The 27,408-nt window shown below is 43.3% G+C and overlaps 1 protein-coding gene across 4 annotated transcripts in view; it reads right to left on the bottom strand.

Moving 5' to 3' along the window:
• Positions 1 to 2,105: 2,105 nt before the first annotated feature.
• Positions 2,106 to 27,408, bottom strand: part of znf423 (zinc finger protein 423) — a 369,797-nt gene continuing 344,494 nt past the window's right edge. For all 4 annotated transcript variants that reach the window (XM_041191829.1, XM_041191830.1, XM_041191831.1 and 1 more), the window contains one exon: positions 2,106 to 2,737. In XM_041191829.1, coding sequence (XP_041047763.1) covers positions 2,708 to 2,737 — 30 coding nt within the window. In that variant the 3' untranslated portion in view covers positions 2,106 to 2,707. The remainder of the gene's footprint in view (positions 2,738 to 27,408) is intronic.

Raw genomic sequence — 27,408 nt, 5'->3', positions numbered from 1 at the left:
TAAAAAGCCTGACTAATACAGGCTATGATTTGTATACTAGTAAGAACTTAACCATTTCTCTAACAGCTGGATAACTACAACACTTGAACCTTACACTTGAAATTGGGATCTTACAACTCTGAAAATGACAGACTAGCAGTTCGAGTTAACAATGAGAAATAATGTCTGTAACTTTGGGAAAAGTCTGTAATTTTCAGAGTTATAAGATCCCAACTTCAAGGCTAAGATTTTACATCCAGCAGGTGGGCATGCGCCTGACCAGATCAGGTGTAAAATCACACGTGATCTTTCGGTCAGCGGGTGCACGCGAGAATCGGTGGTGCACCGGCTGACAAGAGGCCTACTAAGGCCCTTAAGCAAGTAATTAATTTGTATTTTTCACTGCCCGTCCAACTGTTCGATTGGTTTGGGGGGGGCGGTGTGTGTGTGTGTGTGTGTGTGTGTGAATTGGCCAGGTGGCCTTTGGATTTTTTATGAAACCTCATCGACAGGCGGGATGAGGTTTTCAGAAGTAATTTTTAAAAAATTAAAATTTTTAAACATCATTTTCAACATGTCCCTCTTCATGTGACTGAGTCACATGTGGGGACATGTTTCTCTTGTTTTTAAAATGTTTATTTTTGTGTCCACAATTCTTCAGCTCCCTGAGGAAGCTCTGTGCCCTCAGGGAGCTTTCAGCGCACGCTCCCCTGCGCATGTGCAGACTTCTGCACTCGCGCTCCTCCTACCACCACCCTGTCAGCGCTGAGTTCCTCAGCAGGCACTTCACACTGGCTGCCCGTTAATCGGCAGCCAGCATGAAATCGCAGTCGGGGCCCTATCACGGATAGTGGACCGTTTTGCAGCCACTCCTGGGCCTGCCCAATGACTGGGAAATCCTGCCCCACGTTTTGATCTACTGTGGGTAAGAAAGCTGAGGCAGTGATTGTGTGAGATATTTTGAATGTACTGTCATACGATACAGCTAGGTGCTGAGTACATTTGTTTATTCTAAAAGTACTGTTTGAGATTTTGATTGGGAGGAAGTCAGGAAAGAGGATTTCGTTTATTAACCATGTGAAGTTTGAGCATCTCTGCCCAATCTCCAACTGTAAGGGTCAAGTGTTTTAGTTATCCAGCTATTAGAGAAATGGTTAAGTTCTTAGTAATATACAAATTATAGCTTGTATTTGTCAGGCTTTTTAATAAATTATTCAAAATAATTCACGTAACAATTGTTTGCATGGAATGCCTATTTAGTTCTGCAAGGGTACATAGAGATCCTGACTAAAAATAGAGAAAGAAAGCTAAAGTAAACATTTTTAATTGCTTACTTTTTATAAACTGCCATAAATGCACTTATTAGACAGAATTTTATGGCCTCTCCCACCAGTGGGCTCTCCCGTTCTTGCTGAAGTCAATGGAGTTTTGAACGGCTCGCCGCATTTTACATCCCCCACCCCCACCATGACGCTGCCATAAAATTCTATCCATAAATTCCAACCAGGACACAAAACTATTCAGGGCAAATAAACTATCAACATAAGGTTGCAACAGTAAATACAAGAAAACGGTTCAGCCATGTTCTGTCCTACTGCTTCAAATTCAACACTTCCTCCTCCTTCACTTCTAATGGAGTTGCAAGTGTTTGAGGTTGAAGCAGCACCCTGCCAAACAATGCAGGTTGTGAGCAATGGAAACACCAAAACTTACATTTATTGTGCCTTTAACATAGTAAAACGAGGTTACAGTGAGCCATTACTGAAATAAGTTGGAGACAATCCTGACCTCAATTTCACTGAACATCTCTGGGGTGAATTAAAAAAACATAAGGGAGTTCTGGTATAGTATAAGGGGAAATGGAGTCATATTACATTGAAAGTTTGCAAGGAGTTTATGTCCTCCATGACATGCAGAGTGCTGTCAAACACCAAAATGGCTCAAAATTTTACAGTTAATCATGACTGTGTAGTCTCTGCATGCCTACTATAATATCATGCTACTGTGTAAAACTGAAAATTTGCGTTGTGTGTGTTGGTGATTTAATACATTCCAAAGTGGTTAAGACCTTCCGGTAGGCAGAGAATAATAACCAACACATACATTCACACAAATAGAAGGAGAAATTAAGTGCGTGGTTTCCCTTTATTATACTGTCCTAGTTATTGCAATCAGGTAAATCACATTTTATAAGCAAACACCATCCAGTTGCACTGTAATCATTGTTTTTCTTTACATAGTTTTTCATTCTACTGTGAACTGGTCAATTCAATTAAAACATTCTTCTTTGACAAAAAGAAAAAAAATATTCTGACAATGGCAAGCTAGCGCATCACAGTTGTCACAAATGGCTAATTCTGCATTTAAAAGCAAGTATTAACAAAATACATCTAGTTACCTTGACACCTATTAGCTTACTACATTAAGCAACAAAGGACAACAGCAACAAAGCTGATGTTTCTAACACACTATAACCCTGATTAGAAGCAAAAGCTGTGAACTCACTAGTTAAAAGCAGGACAGAAAAATACTGAGCATAGAATACTTTTAATCTGTTACATTAATATTCATTTCAAACTGCTTATAATAGCAGTGCCTCATGGCCAAATCATTAGTTTTACATCTGGGTTTCAAATGACACTTTGATTGGATGTAATGTTCAAAAGTTCTCTCCCACTGTGTCTCTGTCGAGTCTTCTGCAGAGAATATGTCTCGCAGTGCTGACACCTTACTGTGCGTGCTGACTCATCATGTGGTTCTGGAAAGACAAAAAAACCCATAAGGGATAAATAACACGTGTCCATATCCACCCAGGGCTCACTGCAGATAATGTAAAAACTTGTACAATTTAGCTTTATGCGTAGAAACACCAGTAATTGTTAGCTGCACTAGGTTCATTTTCATTTTCAGTTGAACAAGTGCAAGATTGTACTCAATAATATTTCTTTATAAGGGAAGCCCAGTTGGGTCTGACAAATACCTCTGTTGTGTTATATGAGCATAATATACATAACAATTAATGTTATATGCGATAATAATGATCTTATATTTGACAGGACTGCAAGATAATACAATTGCTGGAGCTTTAGCACTGCTGAAACCCTGAAAACAATACGTGTGATGAAATTTGAGATTTAATATACATTTAATGCAAATGATTCATTTGTTTGAATCTACGGTGAAGATATACATTGATACTTTTGATTCAATTGTGCATCAAGTTGATTGTCATGTAGAGATTAGGTCGACAGATATGGAGTCATTTATCAAATTATTGTTCCAAATATCCAAATGGAAGAATAACTCATTCCCTGTTGTTTCCTTTAAAATAAAGCTTTTTGTTAATATTCAGCGAATTCTGCTTCTCTACCAGAAGAGGGAAGCACAATACCTGTGTTTTTTTTTCTGGTCAGCTTTCCTCTGTTTAAATATCTTTTCCAGTTTAAGAATCAAAAATTCCAATTCTTTTCAATTCTATGTGATTTTTCACAATAAAATCAACATACAAATGCATTTCTAGCTTCTATACAGTCAACAACATGCATTTTTAAAGGAGGTCAACAGTCTCCAATCCCATCTTTACAAATATTAATTTATTCAGATAAAAGCACTGGCTAAAAAAAACCTAATTTCACTGTGTGCAGTCATAATACGCCCCAGTAATATAATCTGGTGTCGGGACTCAAACTGATGACTAAAATAAAAACAAAATACAGTAGATGCTGGAGATATGAAATAAAAGCTAAAATGCTACAAAATCTCAGCAGGTCTGGCAGCATCTGTGGAGGCAGAAACAGAGTTAATGTTTCGAGTCCATATAACTTGTCCTCGGAATTGCATTCAAAGGTTCCAAAGAGTCATATTGGACTCAAAATGTTAACTCTGTTTCTCTCTCCACTGATGCTACCAGGCCTGCTGAATTTTTCCAGTGCTTTCTTCTTTTACCTCAAATTAATGACACTAGGTGTAATGGATTCCTCCATTAATACTGATTCCTTACATCAAGTTGCTTACATAGACAATTAAATACAATGTATCATTGTTCAAGGATGCAAGAATACACATATAAAGTCCAACTGAAAAAGTATAAGTTGAAGGGACAAACGGTTCTATGCAAAATCAACCTACAGTTTAAACTGCTTTTGTGTGAGAGAATTAATATTGGCAGGAGACCTACTCCTGAGGCGGCTTTACTTAAAAACAGCACTGGTTTGACATTCATAATTCACAAGATTTATATTGTCAAATGGAAGTCATGTTTTGGGCTCAATCTAACTTTCAAGTGTCAATAAGAAAAGGATATTAAGAGGCTGACCAGTGTAAATGTTCAATTTTGTACCCCTATGTTTTGCTATCTAGCTCTTATAAATGGCACCTTTTTAAAATTAAGTTTTGGAATTAATTTTATGTAATTAATTTTACTGCTCAGTGATGATAGTAAATATTGAAAAATAAAATTATAAAATCAGTATTTTTTTTTAGTTATTGTGCAGGATTAGTCTCTCTTATTAAACAGTCTTATATAGAGTGAACAGAATAAAAATAATTATTGAATATTGGCATTACAGAAATATATTATGTTGATCCAGTAAGGTGAGCATTAGAATGACAATTGTAGATATATTGAAATTTTGATTAGAAGTGATTAAAGGATTATATCAAAGGTCGGGATTATTTACATGATTATCTGGAGTTTCCGCTAAGTAGCGCAGCCTTTTCAGTACAATTAGCCCGAAATTGGCCTAATTACCACAAAAGATTGTAGTTTTAAGTGCAAATGACGTCCAGCAAAATCACGTTTCCACCTCTTTTGCACTGGTTTAAAAGCCATCAAGCTAGTAGCTGTCCCTGCCCACAAAACTCCCATGTACCCAGATCGAATTAAGCACCAATGCGAACTTCCACTAACTGTGCCCATTTGCAGGCCTTCAAGGAGACTCTTAAAATTAAGCTTCTTTTTTAGGCACAAGGACATAACATGTTCTAAAAGCTTTTGAAGTTTTAAAAAAAAATTACTACAAACTGACTACTAAATGTCAATGAAACTAGCAAATGATTCTGTACAACTTCTTAAAGCCATTTTCCATTATTTAAAATCAGGTTACATACATAGACTGTGGATTGGACATTCTTATTAAAATAGCATTTTGTGATAAATCCATTTTCAGCTGTATTAATCAAAATGCACCAAGTTACCACAGTCTTAAATATCATCAACAAATATACTTTAAAGCAAGTTTTGTCTGGAAAAAGAATTATGTTCTGAAATGCAGCCTGGTTGCACTAGTTCTCACAAATTTTATGTTTGGCAGTATGCAAATGACTTTGAGTAGAAATATGAGAGAGAAGAAACACTTCTCAAAACCAGCATAATTTTTGCTATAATTTGTGCCCGGATCACCAATTATGCACAAAGATGAAACTCCAGGCCACAATCTTTCCATATAAGGTAAATAAGAACAGGAGCTGTTTATCCAGACGATGTGAAAGGTTTATCTATGCTTGTACATTAAATGCAAGTCAGCTGTCATAAGCTCAAGCACCCACTAGCAAACATTTATTCTGGATTTAAATCAAGATCATGCCTATTTCGCATGCAAAACCAGTGGAATTTTGAACTTCAAAACTGGTGAAAATCCACTTCAGCTCCTGATTTCAAAACCACACCACTTCAGACATTGTGAAAGAAAATGAGCGTTATGGACTCCAGTGACGAACACTTTTCGTGTGCGGCTTATTGCCACCTGGAGTACCTTCTTCAACTCACATTTTTCCTTGGCTTACCTCACTTGCTATTTCTATTGCTATTGTTATGCAGGAATTTCCCATGAAAATGAAAGGGGAATAAAGTATACTTATACTGTATTTACACACTGTTATAGAGATTTAACATTTTCTACTTTTTATTTTTTAAGAATGGAATATCTCCTACACAAGCAGCTAATAAGATAATGGGGCAAACACAAAATTTGAGGGAAGTAGTTACAAAAAGTCAAACCAAGTTAATATACTTGCATCCATGTTTGTTCTGCTTATTTCACAGTGTCAAATAGATCTCAGGGTCTTGTACCAATTCAAATGCATCTGACATCTGTTTTTTTCACTATATCTTATATTGGGGGTTGGTGGAACATTGAGTTGAGGCCACAATCAGACCAACCATGACCTTATTGATGGATGGAGCAGGTTTGAGGGGCCGAATGGCCTATTCCTGCTCCTAATTCATATGCTTGTATATGAGGCAAAATATAGATTTCTAACTTTTGTTTGATACATAAAAGTATAAAGGGCAAAAAAAAGCTCACAATAATGCTGTTAAAGGCAAAAAAGTAAAACTTTCTATGCCAACCTAGTTTTAATAGCCACTTTCATCAGCCTACTATAAACACTCAGGTGGTGTGAAACAGATATTGGTGCTGAGCACTCTTACTTCAATTTGTTCTTTTCAAACATGATAATTATAGCAATTAAAATAACTGTCTGTATCAAACAAGAATTCAACATGATAATAATCCAGCATTTGTACTGGTAACAACATACAAAAAGAAACAGCAGTTGTCATAAACTTTACTTTTCAGAAAAAAAAGATCTACAGAGACTATTAGATTTCTGCTTGTCCCCATGGCAAACCCACCATCTTGGAAGTGAGCCAGTTTGGGGAACTGCAGCTGTGCACTCTCTTCTCCTGCTGCCTGACCTGGTTTTCCTGGTAGTGTATTGTATAGAGACAGATGTGCAAGCCTCATCACTACCACATCTGTCCCAGTACCTGACATTGGACAAACGCAGTACCCAGTGGGACCAGCCATCTGAAAAAGCCTATCTTACAAAAGATAAATGCTATTTTGGATCAAAATTCTCAAGATAGCTCCTTGAAGTGATGACAGGTTACATCAGTCTTTGAAGGCCACAATGAAAAGCCATTTAAATGCTCAAAGTTACTGTCAACCTGGTGACACTATGCCATATAATTAATGACAAGTTGCTTCAGATGACAACCAGCACCAGAATTCCGTTTGTAAATTCTACCAGTCTTTAATGTCAACTGTTAAAAGTTGGATTTGCCTGGTTTTGATCTGAGTTGTACGTTTAAAATCAATGAGACGTGAATGTTATTCAATGCTTTTATCATATTAGCAGTATGAACTCAGAACTGCCATAGCACACAGGGCCATAGCACACAATGTCCTAATAGAATAGCAGGAAAGAGACTCATGGGATGGAATCTTGAGAAGGCGACAGGGGTCTGGGCCACTGACTGCAGAGCCAGTGAGAGCCCAGCATCACTGCTTATGGGGAGGACCCGCTGCCATAATTATGCCATTCTGGCACTTGACAGTCCAGAGGTGGGCATTCTTCTAGGATCAAGGACGTTGGGGGTAGAAGTCCCACCCCATGAGGGGCCAGCAGCTCTATGAAACAGGAGCACCACCAGGGAGGTGGCGGCTGCAGTCAGTACGACACCCACCTGAAGCCTAATATCATCATTGGATCCATGGCCATAGGTGAGTGATGGTGGGAGGGATGTTATCGAATGGGGATCACGAGGGAGGGTGGTTGGCAGCAAGGGCAGGGAGTGCACAGAGCAGGCCCCCCACTTCCTGATGCCAGGTCCCTCAATCAGGCACTGAGAGCCTTTGAACGAGAGTTCCACCACTGCCACGACCCCCGCATCTCCCCACCCCCACTCCTGGGAAGCCACTAGCGGCCCGACACAGGTTTACTTGGCATGCGGCCCACATAGTGAGCCCTCTTTCCAACACTGGTTTAATACGAGCAAAGTCGGGGTCAGACCCTTAAGTGGGCAGTAATTGCCCACTGAAGGGTCTCAATTGGTGGTGGGATGGGAAGGCTGACCATGGGCCTTCCCACTACGGACTTAGGGTGGAGGTGGGATCCCCATCTACCACTCTCCTGCCTGACTGAATGCCCCTCACCACCAAACTCACGATGGTGGAGGATTCGATCCATGGTCTGCAATTCCACACACAGGCCCGAATTTCTGCAGAGATGAAAGGGATCCTTAGCCAAAATGGAACCAGAGCCCTGAATCTGGAAGTCCTATGCCCATAGCCAGCACCCACCATTTTCGCCAGGGAGTAACGGGGGTGGGACGTATTTTGTACCTCCGCAGTTCATAGAGGTAGCGGCACATTTAAAAGTGCAGCTATCTTCACTCAGAAGCAATTTTTGTTACCGAGGTTTCTGAAACATGACTCGTGGGATTTAAGGATTTGAGGAAAAGGCCTAAACCTATCAGAGTTCTTTGGAGTGGTTAGGTACCCTTTGGGGATTTATAAAAGTAGACATGAGTAGGCATATAAGGTAGATAAGGTCTGTGGGACTGGCAAGCTGTCAAGTCATTTAAATCCTCTCTTTAAATCTGGAAAAAAAAGGCTGCCATGTCTTTCAGTTAAAAAAAAGTTGCAATTTCAATAGCTTTCTGTTGACAAAACTTGAGGCATATTCATTATAGTATTAGTACTGCTTGGCTGCTTCCACAACCTATAATCCCAGGAGGGGTGGGGGGCGGTGGTGATGGTATAAATTCATTGTTTGACAGCTCTAAGAGGTTATAAAAGGATTAGGGGTCTTTGATGTGTAGCTATGAATACAACTGTTTGTTTTTATTAGAGATTGAGTAGTTGAAGGGAGTTAAATGTATTGAATGTGCGTTTATCAACAAGAGTATTTTTTTAGGAAGTGAAGTCCATAATAAATAGGAACATAGGAAATCAGATACTTAAAACTTTATTTTATTTCATCTCAGCATGGTTCCTGAAGTCTGCCGATAGTGGATACAGGGTGAATTGACATGGAGAAGGGTGCAAGCATAAGGACAAAGGTGGTGGGTCGGGGGGGGGTTATCAGTTGGCACTAAGTTGGTATAGGGTTGTAAGGGGCCATGAGGATGATCAGGGTGTCATGAGTTGGCACTGTTGCATTAGGGCTATGGGGATGAGAGGGGAGGTAATAGGATGACGTGCATTGGCACTGAATTGAAATGGGGGTTAAAGGAGCTGTTGGGAATGGGTAGAGTGGGTAGAGTTGGTATGGAGGGTCAGGGAGCAGGTGATGGGCATGTGTCAGCATGGGTGGGCATGGGGAGTGTGTGCAGGATTGAGGGGATGGAGGGGAGCAAGCTAGAGGCCCTTACAGTTTTTATTACAACTGGGACGAGCACTGAGTGAGGTCTTTTAAACAGCCCGCCTTGGCAGTCAGCAACTGTGTTGTTTCTGGTAGAGGGTGGGCCCGACTCCAGTACATACCACATCTTAGGAGCGAAAATCCGGGGCAGTTTCTCCCAAGTTAGGTTTGGAAATTTCCTGATTCTGCGCCGTGACTTGGGGGCAAAAATTTGGGCCACAGAGTTTTCAATCTTGGCTAAGCCTCTGGAAAACGCCTCTTTTTTGCACTTCTCCAGAGATAGGAAAGAAAAGTCAGAGAATGAGCACCATTAACACCTTGGGAATAGGTAGTTTGCCCACTCTTTTGGTTAGGAAATAATGCACAGAATGGTAAAGAAAATATTTTAAATGAAAAGAAGTGTAATAATTATAGTTTCTGTTCAGTGAAGCTTTCTTACTGGTGGAAACAAATTACTTCAATCTAGAGTTAGAATCATCTTGCAATTTTATATTGCACTTTTCAGGCCCTCAGGACATTCCTAAGCAATTTACAGTCAGGCACTTTTAAAACACCATTACTGCTATAGGGAAATGCGGCAGCCAATTTGCACACAGCAAAGTCCCACAAACAGAACTGTTAATTAGGGCAACCTGGGAATATACATCCTGTACAGGAAGCCACTACGTAACCACTTGACATCCCATTTCAGAATAGAAACAGTGGCTGAAGCCTATTTGTCCATTCATGATGTCACAGGGGCAGATCTTAATGGCATCACATAAAGATGGGTTCCATACAAAATGTCTGCTCCCAGATTGTCGTTAACTTACTGTTCAACAAGGGTGGCTGAAGGACACTGGTAATAATACAGACATCTCCCTTTATAACACTGAGGATTATTAAAAATTTAGGTGAATGCATTCCCCCTTTAAAATAATAATTTATTGTTATCTGGGAAATGGTGTAATTTTGGTACCAGCTGTGTGTAGATGTTCTTGTGCCAGAAATTGGTGTTTTTGTCAGTTTCTGCAGTGCAGAGCTGGACCTGTGCCACATGCAAATGATATGATAATGTGACCTACTGCACTTTTCACCATTGGTAAATTAAGGGGTTATTCCCGTGATTAATCCTATTTTTCTTTTGAAAAAGTAACTACATTAACTCAATATAAGACATTTGTTTTGTTTGGGCAGGAAATTCACTTTTGGAGAACAGTAGTGATGAAAAACAATGATTTGCAGTTTAATATTTTGTTCATATTCACAGCAATACAAAAATATTTAAAGCGCTTTAAGCATATCCAATGTAGATTTAGAAGAGAGGAATACTGACATTTCAAAGCAACCAAATTCAATGGTATGGCAATTGTTTTCACAACATTACCTTTCCCTCTCTAATCACTTCAGAACCTTTTTCAATCCTTCATCTTTTTTCAGGTCAGTGCATTGTGCATTAAATAAGGTACGCTACCTGAATTATTATGAAACCTTTGTTCTGTTAAGAATAATAGATACATCTCATAATGGAGAGGTTATATGGCCCAACATTCTAGCCTTTGCTTATTTTAGCAAAAACGACTTGCATTTAAACAACGCTTTTAACGTAGGACAGCAGCCAAAGACACTTTACAGCAGGCATAATAAGACAAAGATTGACATTGAGCCAGAGACTAAGCTATTAGTAGTGGTGACTAAAAGCTTGGCGAAAGAGTTATGTTTTATCGAGAATCTTAAAGGATCAGAGAGGTGGAGAGCATAGAGGTTTAGGGAGGAAATTCCAGAGCTTAGGGCCAAAATGGTTTTGGGGGAGTGGGGGGATGCACAACAGGCCATTTGGAAGAACAGGGCTCTTTGGGCCTTGTAGGTCTGAAGAAGGTTATGGAGATAGGTGCTGAGGATGGTGCTAGGGTGGCGGCACAGGAGGGTTGGCAGGGGGGTTTGGTGAGGCAATTAAGGGATTTGAACACAGGGGTGAAAATTTTACATTGGAAGCATTAGGGGACTGAGATGTCAATGCTGATCAGAGAGATGGTGAGTGGGTGGGACTTGCTGCGGTTTGGGCAATGGGCTGCAGAATTTTAGGTGAGCTGAAGTTTATGAAGGATAGGAAGCCAGACAGCAAAGCTTTGGAATACTTAAGTTTGGAGGGGAGCAGGGGGGAAAGGGGGCTCAAACTCATGAAGAGCTGTGGTTCAGTGGGTGCACTCTCGCCTCTGAGGCAGAAAGTTGTGCACATAATTCCACTGATACATTACTGCAGTTGTGAGGGAGTGCTGCACTGTCAAGAGTTGCCGTCTTTCTGATGAGATGTTAATCTGAGGCCCTGTCTGCCCCATCAGCATTGTCAAAGATTGCATGACACTACTGTAAAGCCAAACAGGGAAGTTCTTCCTGGTGTCCTGATCATTATTCATTTCTCAACCAACATCAATACAGCAGGTTTTCTGGTTCTTATCTAATTTCTGTTTGTGTTATGTGCAAATTGGCTGTTGTGGTTTCTCTGTTGCGACAGTGATCACACACCAAAATAACTCCATGGAGGTAGAATGTATTCTGAAATTGCGTAAGTTCCATATAAATGCAAGTCTTCCTTTCTATGAATGAGAGTTTCAGCAGCAGATGGGTTGTGGAGGTGGGCAATTTAATGAGGCCGAAGAAACATGGTCTTTATTACTGAGAGGAAATGAGTTTGGACGATCAGGTCAGGAATGAATAGGGTGCCAAAGTTCTGAACTGCCTGGCTGAGCCTGAGAGTGTGGCCAAGAAGGGAGGTAGAATAGGTAGTTCTGCTCTTGGTAATGTACAGCTGGAGAACATGTGGCTCATCTAAGACTGGAAGTCAGACACATAGTCTGACATTATAGAGAAAGTGGACATGTTGAAAGAGGTGCTGTAACGTAAAGTTGAGTGTTAAAAGCTCTTAAGAGGAGGTGAACACTGGCTGCAGCAGGTGCTGGAAGCAGGTAAAGGAATGTTGAAGACCAATAAGCCGCCACACAAATATCGCAACCCATCAGAGAGTGTGCCCCAAGCTTCTCAGATGCTGCACAAGTGTGCTTTGGTGTAGGAGGTGCACAGGATACCCAAGAACTTCTGACTGACAAGGGGGTGCTGCGGGAGTCTGAAGGGCTAGAGACTGAAGATGATGAATCATTGTCACTCCATCTGTCATTTCTAGCCACCAGCTCATATATTGACAAAGTACGTGAGGGTAGCATACGGGTGGGATCTATATGTCGGGAGTCACTCTGAAGAATGCGCCCATACCCTCTCCAGCGTGTTCAGGAGGGCTCCTATAGAGTATGAAGCTGCTGTCCACTTGTGGGAGGACAGCATTGTCTGTTCAATGATGTTTCTTGTGGCAGTACGGTTCTCATTCTATGAGTATTGGCCATGCGTGGTTGGGTTGTGGTGGGGAGTCATCAGCCATGTCTATCCTTGTTGCCTAGGGTTGGGGAGTGGCTGAAAGATTGCTGGAACAGTGAACTAATTCAAGATGAAAGCATCATGGCTGCTGCCAGGCTACCAGGCATTTACTAGCAAGCTGTACAGTGTGTGGTTGCGGCTTTGGTACATCCCATGATTAAGAGACTGCACCTGGGAAGTCACATGTGTGCAGCTGATGGCACCCCGAATCAGAGGGAAGCCCTGCGATCCTGGCAAAGCCACGGGAACACTGTGGCTGCTTCTCTCTACTCAGAGAGAACACATTGAAATCCCTTCCCCTGACATCCAGAGTCTCTATCATCTCTCTGACGCAACAATGGACAGTGAAATGGGAGATGTTAGATATCACCTGTTCCAACCTGGATGGACCCTGGTGCATAGGTGTTGAAACCACGGTCAGCTTCACCGCCACTGGCAATGCTGTCCTCGCACATCCCTGAGGCTGCAGGCCCACTTCTAAAGAGCAACAAGGGTTCTTTTGGCAGCTCTTTAGTGAATCACAAATGGTGGAACACACTGCTACTGCCTAAGCTGGAGGTAAGGGAAATGCTCCTGGAAGACTCTAGTGGACAAGGTCTCCTGTTGAGAACCCTTCTCTCCATCCTCCCCCTGCTGGCAGCTTGCCTTCCTTTTTGCTGTTCTGCACCATCTCCCTCTCATGCTACAGCCCAAGGAAGACTACAGCTGTGCCGCAAATGGCTGGTAACAAGTTTTGCACCCAGAGCCTTTGCATTAGCAACCAACTCCTCTCCCACATGTAGCAGCACTCCCTGCAGTCTTCACCAGTTTTAGGCAACTCCAACAAACACCCAGTACTTCCACAAACTCAAATTGAGCTGGTAAACAACTAATTTGTAAGTTGGGTGATGGTGCCTTTAAATGCACTGGTGGGGAGGGCCCTTCATGCTGCTGAAGGGATGTTTAGCTATGAGACAGGTGACTTCCAAAATGGCAGCGCTGACTTCAATTCAACATTAGATACTGATATCACAACCTTCCTACTCTGCATATTTCTGGTGCATACTTATAATGCCCTCAATTAAGATGATCTATGCATCCCTTGCCAAATGTGAATGGAAGCAGCACTGACACCATTTTTCTTTGAAAGCTGCACCCGTAGCACCAAAACTACTGGTGCTTTGAACCCAAATTTTGCAGCCCAATGGGTAGATGATGTGTAGATGAGAAGTGAAGCCACCACTAGAGATGCTTTGACTATGATGGAGAGGCAAGAATCGAACCAAGAGATGGAAGTTTCCCCAAACTGGACAGCAGCAGAGAGGATAATGTGCTTAACTGTGTTGCAGGCTGTACAGAGGGTGAGGAGGACAAAAAAGGATAATGCGCCATGTATTCTACCATACAGAATGTCATTTGTGACTCTGCTTAGGCTGTGGGAAGGATGGAAACTTTATTGCAAGAATCAAACAAGAAGTTATGGGAAAGACAGGTACTGGACTGGTCAGCCAGGTAACAACACATTCAAGCATTTTTAGAAGAAAAAGAGTTTGCAGGTGGGCTGGTACAAGGACAGAGGCGGTGTTTTGAAATAGAGTGGAACGGTGCCTGAAAGGGGGACATTACATCATCAACTAGCCAGGATGGGAAGTTGGGCTGTCAGCAGTTTAGCGACTACAATGTGTTAGTTGGCATGACATGTAGCCTTCATACAGAAAGTCTAATAAAATTGTTTCCCCTACTAATTTACAATGTAAATAGGTGAAAAACATTTATAGTAATTATTGGCAGAAATAGTTGATGTAAATAAAAACAAAATCACTTTGGAGCTCAGGCTTACTTCCCTTCACAGGTTGGCAATTTATGTTAAACAGCCAACAATGAATTTAAAAAATCTATTTAATAACAAACAGCTTGGTTTTCTAATATAACTGGAGATTAATAAAAGGTCTATTTTATCTTAAATTGCAAACCATTCATTTTCTAAAACAATATAACTGTTACACAATCATGTTAAGATCAGTTATGAAAATATCTATTAGTTACTGAAATCCAATCAAAACTTTAGCTGATAATAAGCACACATTTTGGAGCATGTAAATATCGTAAGACTTTCAGAAGGCTGTTGTAAGCCTGGGTCTCAGATAATCATGTGACTGCACAGTTAACCTGTCAGTACGTTCTTATTTTGAGTGTCCACCAGATGTCACAATTGTTAATACTCCTCAATTGTAGGCATTATCCAACAAAAACTCCAGACTGCAAATAGATACACAATTGCGCGATTCCCCCACTCATTTCAAAAGCTGTGCCACTCCTGCCCAACTTCAGCTAACAGTCTAACAAATAAACAAATGGCTAGTTTATATGGTAGAATGCATGGCCCACCACATCTTATTTGTGATGAACAATCTCTTACCATGAAGAGTCGCCTATATTCAGCTTGAAAGCCAAAAAAACAACTGTGATCCACTGACATTGCATACCAATAAAAAGAACAAACCTTTGTTGGAATCCATCTCTTTGGAACAATGCAAGATCAGCATAAGATGGACCCAAACAGAGTAACATTTCTTTTGTTAGCGGCTGCTGACTAATTACACAGGGAAGATCAATAAATTGAATAGTCTATGGGATGGGATCTGATGATGAACTTATCAATGTCAAATCGTAACATACATTAATTGATGCCTTTGAAGCAGCAGACAATAGAAATTAGTTTTTTGGCCTTGTCATACTTAAATCTGTTCACTGTTTAAGACATTGGATGGGATATTGTGAAGTTGATGGGATCTCTGCCAGCCAAGAGCCCGCGTTGCCTCTTTTTGGGACGGCTTGCTGCATCTTCTGCCACTCAGGCACCTGATAGGATGTGGATGGGAGGGAGGGGGTGGGGAGGACGGGAGGGAGGGTGGTAGGGGGAGGGGTTGAGTGGGGGAGGGAGGGGTTAGGGGAGGGGAGAGGAGTGAAAGGGGAGGAAAGGAGAGAAAAGGGGAAGAGGGCGAGGTTCGGCGAGAAAGGGGAAGGGGGGGAGGAAAGTGGAGGGGGGAAGAGAGGGGGTCAGTAGTAAAGGCAGGGGATGGCTTTAAGCGGCCCTGCCCCCTTCCTGATGCCAGGTCCCTTGCTCAGGCACTGTACCTTTGAACCTGTAACTGACTCCTGCCCCCCAGAATTCACAAGCAAACATGCCAGGGTTTGCTTGTAATGCTAAACAAAAACAGAATTAACTGGAAAAACTCAGCAGGTCTGGCAGCATCGGCGGAGAAGAAAAGAGTTGACGTTTCGAGTCCTCATGACCCTTCGACAGAACTTGAGTGAGTCCAAGAAAGGGTGAAATATAAGCTGGTTTAAAGTGTGTGTGTGTGGGGGGGCGGTTTGGGTGGGCGGAGAGAGAGAGAAGTGGAGGGGGTTGGTGTGGTTGTAGGGACAAACATGCAGTAATAGAAGCAGATCATCAAAAGATGTCACAAACAACAGAACAAAAGAACACATTGGTGTTGAAGTTGCTGATGTTATCTAAACGAATGTGCTAATTAAGAATGGATGGTAGGGCACTCAAGGTATAGCTCTAGTGGGGGTGGGGGGAGCATAAAAGATTTAAAAATATTTTAAAATAATGGAAATAGGTAGGAAAAGAAAAATCTATATAATTTATTGGAAAAAACAAAAGGAAGGGGGAAACAGAAAGGGGGATGGAGGAGGGAGCTCAAGACCTAAAGTTGTTGAATTCAATATTCAGTCTGGAAGGCTGTAAAGTGCCTAGTCGGAAGATGAGGTGTTGTTCCTCCAGTTTGCGTTGGGCTTCATTGGAACAATGCAGCAAGCCAAGGACAGACATGTGGGCAAGAGAGCAGGGTGGAGTGTTAAAATGGCAAGCGACAGGGAGGTTTGGGTCATTCTTGCGGACAGACCACAGGTGTTCTGCAAAGCAGTCGCCCAGTTTACGTTTGGTCTCTCCAATGTAGAGGAGACCACATTGGGAGCAACGAATGCAGTAGACTAAGTTGGGGGAAATGCAAGTGAAATGCTGCTTCACTTGAAAGGAGTGTTTGGGCCCTTGGACGGTGAGGAGAGAGGAAATGAAGGGGCAGGTGTTGCATCTTTTGCGTGGGCATGGGGTGGTGCCATAGGAGGGGGTTGAGGAGTAGGGGGTGATGGAGGAGTGGACCAGGGTGTCCCGGAGGGAACGATCCCTACGGAATGCCGATAGGGGGGGTGAAGGGAAGATGTGTTTGGTGGTGGCATCATGCTGGAGTTGGTGGAAATGGCGGAGGATGATCCTTTGAATGCGGAGGCTGGTGGGGTGATAAGTGAGGTCAAGGGGGACCCTATCATGTTTCTGGGAAGGAGGAGAAGGCGTGAGGGTGGATGCGCGGGAGATGGGCCGGACATGGTTGAGGGCCCTGTCAACGACCGTGGGTGGAAAACCTCGGTTAAGGAAGAAGGAGGACATATCAGAGGAACTGTTTTTGAAGGTGGCATCATCGGAACAGATGCGACGGAGGCAAAGGAACTGAGAGAATGGGATGGAGTCCTTACAGGAAGCGGGGTGTGAGGAGCTGTAGTCGAGGTAGCTGTGGGAGTCGGTAGGTTTGTAATGGATATTGGTGGACAGCCTATCACCAGAGATTGAGACAGAGAGGTCAAGGAAGGGAAGGGAAGTGTCAGAGATGGACCACATGAAAATGACGGTGAGGTGGAGATTGGAAGCAAAATTAATACATTTTTCCAAGTCCCGACGAGAGCATGAAGCAGCACCGATGTAATCATCGATGTACTGGAGAAAGAGTTGTGGAAGGGGGCCGGAGTAGGACTGGAACAAGGAATGTTCCACATACCCCATAAAGAGACAGGCATAGCTGGGGCCCATGCGGGTACCCATAGTCACACCTTTTATTTGGAGGAAGTGAGAGGAGCCGAAGGAGAAATTGTTCAGCGTGAGAACAAGTTCAGCCAGACGGAGGAGTAGTGGTGGATGGGGATTGTTCAGGCCTCTGTTCGAGGAAGAAGCTAAGGGCACTCAGACCATCCTGGTGGGGGATGGAGGTTCTAGAGGGATTGGACGTCCATGGTGAAGAGGAAGCGGTTGAGGCGAGGGAACTGGAAATTGTTGATGTGACGTAAGGTGTCAGAGGAATCACGGATGTAGGTGGGAAGGGACTGGACAAGGGGAGAGAGAAGGGAGTCAATATAACGAGAAATGAGTTCTGTGGGGCAGGAGCAAGCTGAGACGATCGGTCTACCGGGGCAGTTCTGTTTGTGGATTTTGGGTAGGAGATAGAAGCGGGCCGTCCGAGGTTGGGCGACTATCAGGTTGGAAGCTGTGGGAGGCTGTTGTTGTTTGGCGCACTGACCTCTACCTCGTGGAGGCTGAGCGTCAACTCGCAGACACTTCCTCCTACCTCTCCCTGGACCATGACCCCACCATTGAACATCAAGCTATTGTTTCCAGGACTGTCATTGACCTCATCTCCTCTGGGGATCTTCCTCCCACCCGATTATATGCATCCCCCCGCCCCTCCCAAAACCCCGCCACCAAACCTCCACAGTAGAGGGCACAAGATTCCATCATTGTGATAATACCCAAACAGCTAAATGTTCTGCAGTTGGCGCACTGAATATTAAGCACAAAGTGGCACAATTTCTGTGGTGACTGCGGCAAAAATAGAGACCATTTCTCCAGGATTTGCACTGATCAACCACTGATGTTCTGGCAGGAGATTGAGAAAACTTGCAAAGAAATTCTATCCCAAAGCCCAAGACAAACTTGAAATAATAACGGCTAACAAATCATGTGGGCTCCACTGGTGCCTTAATTGCCGCACAAAACAGTGAAACCTTTTGGAAAATGGCAGGAACTAAGCTGCCAAGAGATCCTGGTTTATCCAGGATTTTCTGACATGTGGAGTCTGGAACTTTCCCCTGAGTAGGCAAATACCATCGGGTGTGGCCACGGACAGAGGCTTCCTATGTCCACTGTTCTGGCTCAGTCAGAGCTTGGTGTGGTACTGCAAGCCAGTTGTGACCTCCAGATTGGCAAAAAACTGAGCCCCACAGGAAGGACAATGGGGAAGGTGATCAGGGTGGGGAAGTAGCTTGAATCCCAAAGAAAGGAACAGTTTTTTTTAAAGAACTTTTATCAAACAGGAGAGTGGAGAGGAGCCTGGCAATGACCCACATGGCAGGCCCTGGAGATGCACTTCTTGCCCACATGCCCATACAAACTAGGGGCAGGATATTTACTTTGGCCGGCCCAGGAGTGGCCAGGGACCACCGACCGCGATCTTGCGCTGGCTGGCCAATTAATGGCCAGCCAGAGTGAAAAGTGTGCGGAAATGCTCAGTGCTGCCGGGGTGGGGGCGAGAGGAGGGCGAGTGCTGAAGTCAGAGCGGGCACGGAGGAGCGTGGAATGAAAGCTCCCTGAAGGCAGAGAGCTGCCTCAGAGAGCTGAAGAATTTAAAAGCAATCAATAGAGATTTTAAAACCCAGAAAAAAATTTCCAAGCATCAGAATTAGTCACTTGAACATACAGATGATGAAAATTCTGTCCAAACATTGTTATTTACTTTTTACTTAATAATGGAATCCTCAGCTCGCCCTTGGATGAGGTTTCATCAAAAATGCAAAGACTGCCTGGCAGATTCACCCGTCCGCCAACCGTAAGGTTAGATGGACCATGAAAAATTGGAGTCAGTTGGGACTTTAATGGGCTTAATTGCCCTCTTAATTGTTGGCGAGTGTGCTTCCGACTTTTGTGTGCATCTACCGACTCAAATATCGCACAAGCGCGGGATGACGTTGGGATGCTCGCCCGACATCATCATGCACTATTTTCTGCTCTAGCGGTTCGGGCGCATGCCCGCACACCGAGCTAAAAATTCTGCCCTAGGCGTCTGGGGCAGAGTCAACACAGGAGAGCGTAGGTAAGCGTGATCCCTGTCTAACTGCCAGGATTCTATTCTGAGGATTTATGTAACCAGTGAATTTAAATCAGCTGTTTGATTTATTTGGATTTATCTCACCTCAAACTGATATTATTTAATCTTACCTTTTGTGCACCTAAAGACAAGAGTAAATATTTTTGTAAGTTTATAGTCCTCACAATGCAACTTAAAAGCTGTAACAGTAACAACAGCTTGAGTGATTAAGAGAATCCCAACTCCTCTTGCCAACCTCATTCTTAAAAACTTATCAGAGTACCAAACTCAGTACATGTGTATGTTTAATTTGCAATGAATTTTCCAGCACAGGGCTCAAATACCTGACAATTTGAATGACAGCCGTAGTCACAGTTGCATTGTACTTTTACAAATCCCTTTTTTGTAATGTTTCCAATTTTAACATTGAATCCAATTCCTATACTTTGAGCTGAATTCTACTGCAAGCTTTGGGACCCCAATGACAGGTCAAAAAGCAGATCCCGAGCCTGCGCTTGCCGGCAGTGGGACCAGCTCAGCGATTTTGCCAGAGGCAGCCTCCTAAGTGACTGCCTGTGGATATGCCATCAATTAAGTATGTCAGGCTAATGTTGCCCAATCAGAGGGCTGGCAGCTCTGAAGCCTCAGCAATGTCAATGGAATAGGTGGGCGCTGCTAAGGCAGGCAGGAGACCACGAGAATGTCTCAAAATGGATGCCTTCAGACAGTTAATTGCAAATTAAAATTTAGAGGGCTGAGGTCAGTAGGCCCCATGGGACAGAGGGGAAACACCTGCAGAGATGGTGGAGGCTGGTTTGCTGGGAGTGGGAGGTGGGGGGCTGGGGGTCTTCTTTGCCCCAAGACCCCACTTTGGGCCATGAAGTTTCTGACTTTGATGGATCCCCTGGGTTGTTGTAGGAAGGCTGCTTCAGGAAGGCTGTCTCCATGAAGCTCGTGGCTGCTGGGCTCCAAATACGGTGGTGGGGAGCAGGGGTCACCCTGCCATCTGTAAAATGGTCCTAACTGGTTCTTTAGTCATGCAAATTGGTTGCTTGCTTCCATGGAGCAACTGATATGTTTTGGAGTATGTGGCTGAGAAAATTCTGCCCAAACACAGTTTGCCACTATTTTACTAGCCTCTCCGCCTCTGTTTATACCACCTGGGGGCCAGTAAAATCCAGTCCCTCAGTTGAGTTCATTGTTGGGGAAAAAAGATAAAACTCATTTAAGATCAATTCTAACAAGATAAAATTGTATGTGTATGCTGTTAGAATCAGATTAGGATTACATTTTTAGTTCTGGAATTTCAGGCTAATCTCACTACCCCCCCCCCCACCCTCCAACCCCATGCACTCCAACCACACACCCCCCCCACCACCCCCCCCCAACACCCCACACACACACATCTCAGTGGCTTTTATTCAATTGTTGCCTAAACACATGTGTGGTGACTATTAAGTCCAGTCAGCTCAGCATTAGCAAAACAAGATATGTGCTGGCAATTAATTTTTGCTGTTGAGATTTAACGTGTTTCATAGTTAATCTGTAGTAATGAAGACATCTCCCACCCTCATGTGCTCTTCACACTGATTCAGTAGTCTGTCTGGTTTAAATCTGCAATTTTTAAGTGCAGCAATGTCTAGTGCTAGAAAATGAGTGCTAAGCCATTACTTAGCATATTGTACTGCCACTGATCCCAAGCATGCCCCCATTTTCCAATTATCTCAAAAATGGTATAGCTACGGATATGGCCATCAAGAAAGTCAAAGCAAGTGTTATATAAATAACATGTACCTTAAATTTTCAGGACAGCTGATTTTTAACAAATCAAATTTGCTGGCCCAATAGCATATATTCAGCTCATTAACTAACAATGGAATCTCATGTAGCTAAAAAGATTTGCACGCTTCATTACATGCTAACACAAAGCCAAACTTTATTTACACCTTTTCCAAATAATAAAACAAAGCATTTAATTGTCTTTTTCCAGTGTATTTTTATCTGCTTATTTTTAGATTAGTTTGACAATCTTCCAATGATCCAGGACTAACAGATGGCCTGTCTTAAAGCCTCATATGTTCTGTAGTTTGCACTCCTGACAAACAGTAAACGCACTCAACGGGTGTGCAGTGAATCGTGTGCAGCAAAGGGGGTTATAAAAATACACAACTGAATTTGGTTGGTTCGGCTGAACATTTAGGCCAAATGCTGGCTTGGCAACATAGAGTGTGGTAATAGCAAACTACAATTACTGGTGGCAAAATCAGCAGCAGGCAGTATTCCATGCTGTATATGTACATATCTGTACATGCCCTGGAAGTGACATCACACAATATAGGTACTTTCTTCATACATTGTATTCCTTTTCAAACCAACACTGAGATCAATTTATTTTTGTTACACTATCAGATAAGGTTCGATGGTCACATTAAAAGGTCCCATGTTATTGTTAACAGAGTCAGACAATGCACACTTTTTAATAACGTGAACCCACTAAACTCTGACAGCAACGTCTCTCCCATTCCCAGTGGGAACAGAGATGAAGCTCCTTGTCCTCACAGTAGATTTTCCCTCTATATCTCTTCCTTTGCCACCTGGTCTCAGCTGAATATTGTCTCATTTGATCTTCAACTTTACAGGGTCTCTGGTCCTCAAATGGATCTGTAAGAACTCTCCCAACTTTTGCTTTGCCCTTTCTATTTAAAATCGGTCTCTCTTTCTTCTCTCTGCAACAACAACAACATCCTTATTCTTTCTCTTGCCTCCACCTGTTCAGTTAGCCTTGGTGCTGATATATTCAGAAGTTCATTCATGGGCGACAGTCTTCAGTGTATTCCCTTCATGCATTTTTTTTTGCTTCTCTCTGCTACATCTTTTTTCTGTCTCATGATTTTCACTGTGTTTTCTCATTCTGTTTGGGTATATGGTGATGTCTTTTAAAACAAGCAGACTTGCTATGCAGAGGCTTTAGAGTGAGGTGGATGTGGAGCTATCTTGCAGATTTTGTTTGGTATGATCGAACAAAAATTGAAATTGTACAGTATAGTGCACAAAGAACCAACCTGCTTCATATGTGAAACAGAAAATATTCTTCTTCTACATGGAGCAGGTTTGTAGCCAAGAAAACATTACTGAATGGCATGGTTCTAGTTTGGGAGGTAAAGTTATAAACTTTCCCACTAACTTAATAGTTCCCATATCAGCACACACTAATATAACAATAATAATTCTTGCATTTATATTGCAAATTGATGTCAATATGGCTCAAAATGCTTCAAGCAATTAATTATTTTTGCTAAAATAGTGATGATTTTGTACGCAGCCATTTTGTGACAACATTGTGTCACAAACTGGCAACAACCAGTAAACTTGATTTTTAAGATAAAAGCAAAATACTGCGGATGCTGGAAACCTAGAATTTCTTCCTTAACTGAGGTATTCCACCCACAGTGGTTGACAGGGCCATCAACCGTGTCCGGCCCATCTCCCACGCATTCGCCGTCACACCTTCCTCTCCCTCCCAGAAACATGATAGGGACCCCTTGTCCTCACTTATCGCCCCACCAGCTTCTGCATTCAAAGGATCATCCTCCGCCATTTCCGCCAACTCCAGCATGATGCCATCACCAAACACATCTTCCCATCACCACCCCGGCAGCATTTCGCAGGGATCGTGCCCTCCAGGACACCCTGGTCCACTCCCCCATCACCCCCTACACCTCAACCCCCTCCCATGGCACCTTCCCATGCAACCGCAGAAGGTACAACACCTGCCCCTTTACTTCCCCCCCTCCTCACCGTCCAAGGGCCCGAACACTCCTTTCAAGTGAAGCAGCATTTCACTTGCACTTCCCTCAATTTAATCTACTGCATTCGCCGCTCCCAATGCAGTTTCCTCTACATTGGAGAGACCAAACGCAGACTGGGTGACAGCTTTGCGGAACACCTTCGGTCTATCCGCAAGCATGACCCAGACCTCCCTGTCACTTGCCATTTCAACACACCACCCTGCTTTCATGCCCACATGTCCGTCCTTGGCCTGTTGCAACGTTCCAGTGAAGCTCAACGCAAACTGGAGGAACAGCACCTCATCTTCCGACTAGGTACTCTACATCCTTCCGGATTGAATATTGAGTTTAACAACTTTAGATCATGTACTCTCTCCTCCATCCCCACCCCCTTTCCGATCCCCCTTTTTCCAATAATTTATTTATATTTTTCTTTTCCCACCTATTTCCATTATTTTTAAATGTATTTCCATCCATTGTTTTATCTCTATCTTTAAGCCTATTTCAATTCCCACCCCACCCCACTAGGGCTATCTCTACCTTGCTTTCTACCCTTAAGGTCCCCTTTTGCATATTTCTTAGCTAATATCACCACCGCCAAGACCTCTTTGTCCTTTTGTCTATGACATCTTTTGGCAATCTCCACCTATCACTGGCCCTCTGTCCAGCTCTACCTGTTCCACCACCCCCCCCCCCACCCCACACCCTTAAACCAGCTTATATTTCACCTCTTTTCTATTTTTCCTTAGTTCTGATGAAGAGTCAATCAGACTCAAAACGTTAACTGTGTTCCTCTCCGCAGATGCTGTCAGACCTGCTGAGTTTTTCCAGGTATTTTTGCTTTTGAACTTGATTTTTAAGTAGCATTTGTAATAGGAGAACATTGTCAAAGACACCATGAAAACTCCTGGCTTTTGTTTAAACAGCACCTTGAAATCTTTTAATCTTCATGGAGCAGGCTGATGATCTTTGGTTTAAGCATGCATGAACATTAAGAGTTTGTAGAACAAGACTCATTTTTAATAAACTTCTAGCAAAGCTTTATTACGGAACCCTATCTAACACAACTCCAGTTAGAATGCTCCAGTAAAACAGAAGGAAAGAAAGAGCCTTTCACGACCACTGGATGACTTAAAGTGGTTTACAGCCAATGAAGTATCTTTGAAGCGTAGTCAGTTTTTGTAATGTATGAAATGCAGCAGCAAATTTGCACAAACTCCCACAAATGACAATGTGATAATGGCCAGATAATCTGTTTTATGTGATGATCATTGGGGGATAAATATTGGCCAGGATAGCGGGAATAACCCACTTGCTCTTTGCCGGGCAAACGGGGCCTCGGTTTAATGTCTCATCTGAAAGCTGGCATCTCCAACAGTGCAGCACTCCCTCAGAGCTGCACTGTTGGAAGTGTCAGCATTAATTTTTATGCTCAACTCCTTGAGTAGGACTTGAACCCAGAACCTTCCGTCTGAGAGGTGAGAATGCTATGAACTGAGCTGCTGCAGACACAGCAAACACACGAGGGTTAAATTGGATAACCCCTGAAAATGGGTGCAGAGATCATGATATGTGACTAACCCGCATATGTTAATTGCACTGCATGGACAACGGCAAGTTCATGCTGCCTCTTCATTTCCACAATGCATGCATCAGAGAGTCCAATATAGTTAGTGCCTGGCACTACTTCAAGCATGCCTGTATCTCTTAAAAGGGGAGTTGAATTGTAGCTTATGGTGATGTTGAAATTATTCCGAATATTGTGCATGGAAGAATCAACAATGGCTAACCATGGGACAGAACGAGCCTGAAGGCTTTCAGATACAGCACTGAGGATCTTGGTGGAAGAGGTGGAAAGAAGGAGAGACGTCCTCTATCCTCAGGAGGCTGGCCCTCCAGACAAATGCTCTGAAAGCAGTGTGAATGCCAGAAGTGAGGTCAAGGAACCAGATGCTGTGCAGGAAGAGGCCGAGTGATCTCACACAGGTTGTCAAAGTCAGTCAATGCACCTTCAAATACCATATCCTACCAGCTGCATCACCAGCCTCAACCCCTGTTCAATTCAAAACTGTCCCTCACTCACCAACAACTCTCAAAATCAGGACTCACATCTAACATTCCTTTGCTTTACCTCACCTTCACAAACAGCACTGTTGTAAGCCTCGCACCCACATCTCAAAGCCTGCACACGCTGGCAGCTGCTCAACCATGACAACCGCATCATCCTAACATATTTTAAGACACTCACTGACACATTTCCCACTCTGTTGCAGGAGAAGGTGGTGTACAATAGGAGGCTGCAGGAATTAACTGGAAGGGGAGAGGCATATCCCATGAGAGTGTCTGATGGTTGATTCTCCTTCTCTAATCTCACTTCTCCTTTATCCCTCAATCCCTTCTGATGTACAAGTTGCAGATGGTGTATGCATGCAGTTCTTACTTTCTCCCTCCCCTCTAACCGCAGCCCAACCCTTGTTTCCTGTTCAAGAATTGGAAGCTGCCCAGTCAGTATATGAGGAGCAAGAGTGAAGGTGAAGGGGCACCATCACAAGATTTCACAGTTACAGCAGCCAGTTTAGATAGTGACACTGTGAAATTTGGGATGGCAGAGAGGTCGGATCTGCATTTGATGAGACACTGGACATAAGTGCCCTGGGGACAAGGATAGTGCAGGTGCCAACTCACCAGAGGACAAAACTATGTAGAGGACCCAGCTGAGGACTTCAGTAGCACAGGCTACAGAAGGTTGATCAGTTTACACACCCAAATGCTGCAGTGTATCAGGAAGTCTGCCAGGAAGCCTGCATTCAATGGGGGAGTCCAGCACTAACTTGGCACAGGACAGAGTTTGGAACCCGTCTTTTTCAGCATGGAACCAGTGTCCACTTCCAGCAAGCATAACACAGAGTCCGATGGCCGATGTCTCAGCTTCCATTGCAGCACAAACAGCATTCACCCAACATTTTAGTGAGGTATTGGAGGTTTAGACTGCTGTTATCATGGCGATGGATAAATGTGTGCAAAGAAGCTTCAGAGCATCACAGCACTCCAGCAATCTGTTTTGCGGATTTAGCCTCCTGCTGAGAGCAGTTCCCTCCCCACCACCACCGCCGCCCCCCCACCACCCCCACCCCCCTTCTGATCTGCATGGCCTCTGCTCATTCTCCCAGTCAGGCACAATGCAAGAGGAAGGCCATCCAAGTGTGGAAGCACAGGTTTGTGCATGAGTCCTTAAGTCACCAAAAAAGTACTTTTGCATCAGCTGTGCCACTTCCTGTAGACTACTGAAACTTTTAAAGAAATATGGGCCGGATTTTCTAGCCCCATTGCAGGTGGGACCTGCCGCGGGTGAGGCACACTTGACTTGCGATGGGACCAGAAGATCCCGGCGGCGGGTGGGTGTGGAAAATCCGGCCCACGGAAAAGCCTGCAAAATGTGTAAATTTCAGCACAGCAAGAAATAATCCAGCAACTAACCTGTAACGAGTTTGTGTATTCCTTTAAATAGCACAAGGAACATGGGGGCATCCTGCCATTTAATCATACCTGACCGCCTCTGTCTCAGCTCAGCTGTTGCTGAAATCCTCAATCATGCTTTCCACCTCCGGGCTTCTGGCTGGTCCCCCACATTCTACCCTCCTAAACCTTAAGTCATCCAAAACCCTGATGCCCAAGTCTTAACTTGCAGCAAGTCCTATTCCCCTATCACCTCTTTGCTTACTGACCTACATTTGCTCCGAGTCAAGCAATGCTTTGATTTTAAAATTCTCATCCTTGCTTTCAAATCACTTCATGACCTCGCCCCCCCCAACGACCTTCCCTCCTATCTCTGTAATCGCCTCTGAAATTTCTGCACTTCTCTAATTCTAGCTTCTTGTGCATCCCCAATTTTAATTGCTCTACCATTGGTAGCCTTGCCTTCAGTTGCCTGGAACCCCATGGAATTGCAGCAACATACTTGCTTGAAAGTTTTATTCATTCAGAGGATCAGGCATGACTGATCTATGCAAGTTGCAGAGATAGAATGATAAGTCAGTAAAAACATTACAAAATGGACTCAGGCACTTTAACCCAAGTACAATATTTTAGTGGATCTCCAAATACTAATAGAACCATTTCACTTGTTTATACTTTTGGAAACGATGAGGCATGTGGAGTTTCTTATTTTAATTCTGCTCTCATCTGCCAAA

The sequence above is a fragment of the Carcharodon carcharias genome, chromosome 7 (genome assembly GCF_017639515.1).
Source record: "Carcharodon carcharias isolate sCarCar2 chromosome 7, sCarCar2.pri, whole genome shotgun sequence".
In the NCBI taxonomy this organism is placed as follows: Eukaryota; Metazoa; Chordata; class Chondrichthyes; order Lamniformes; family Lamnidae; genus Carcharodon; species Carcharodon carcharias.
Note: the sequence above shows the minus strand (reverse complement) of the source record. Positions and strands in the feature narration are given on the sequence as shown.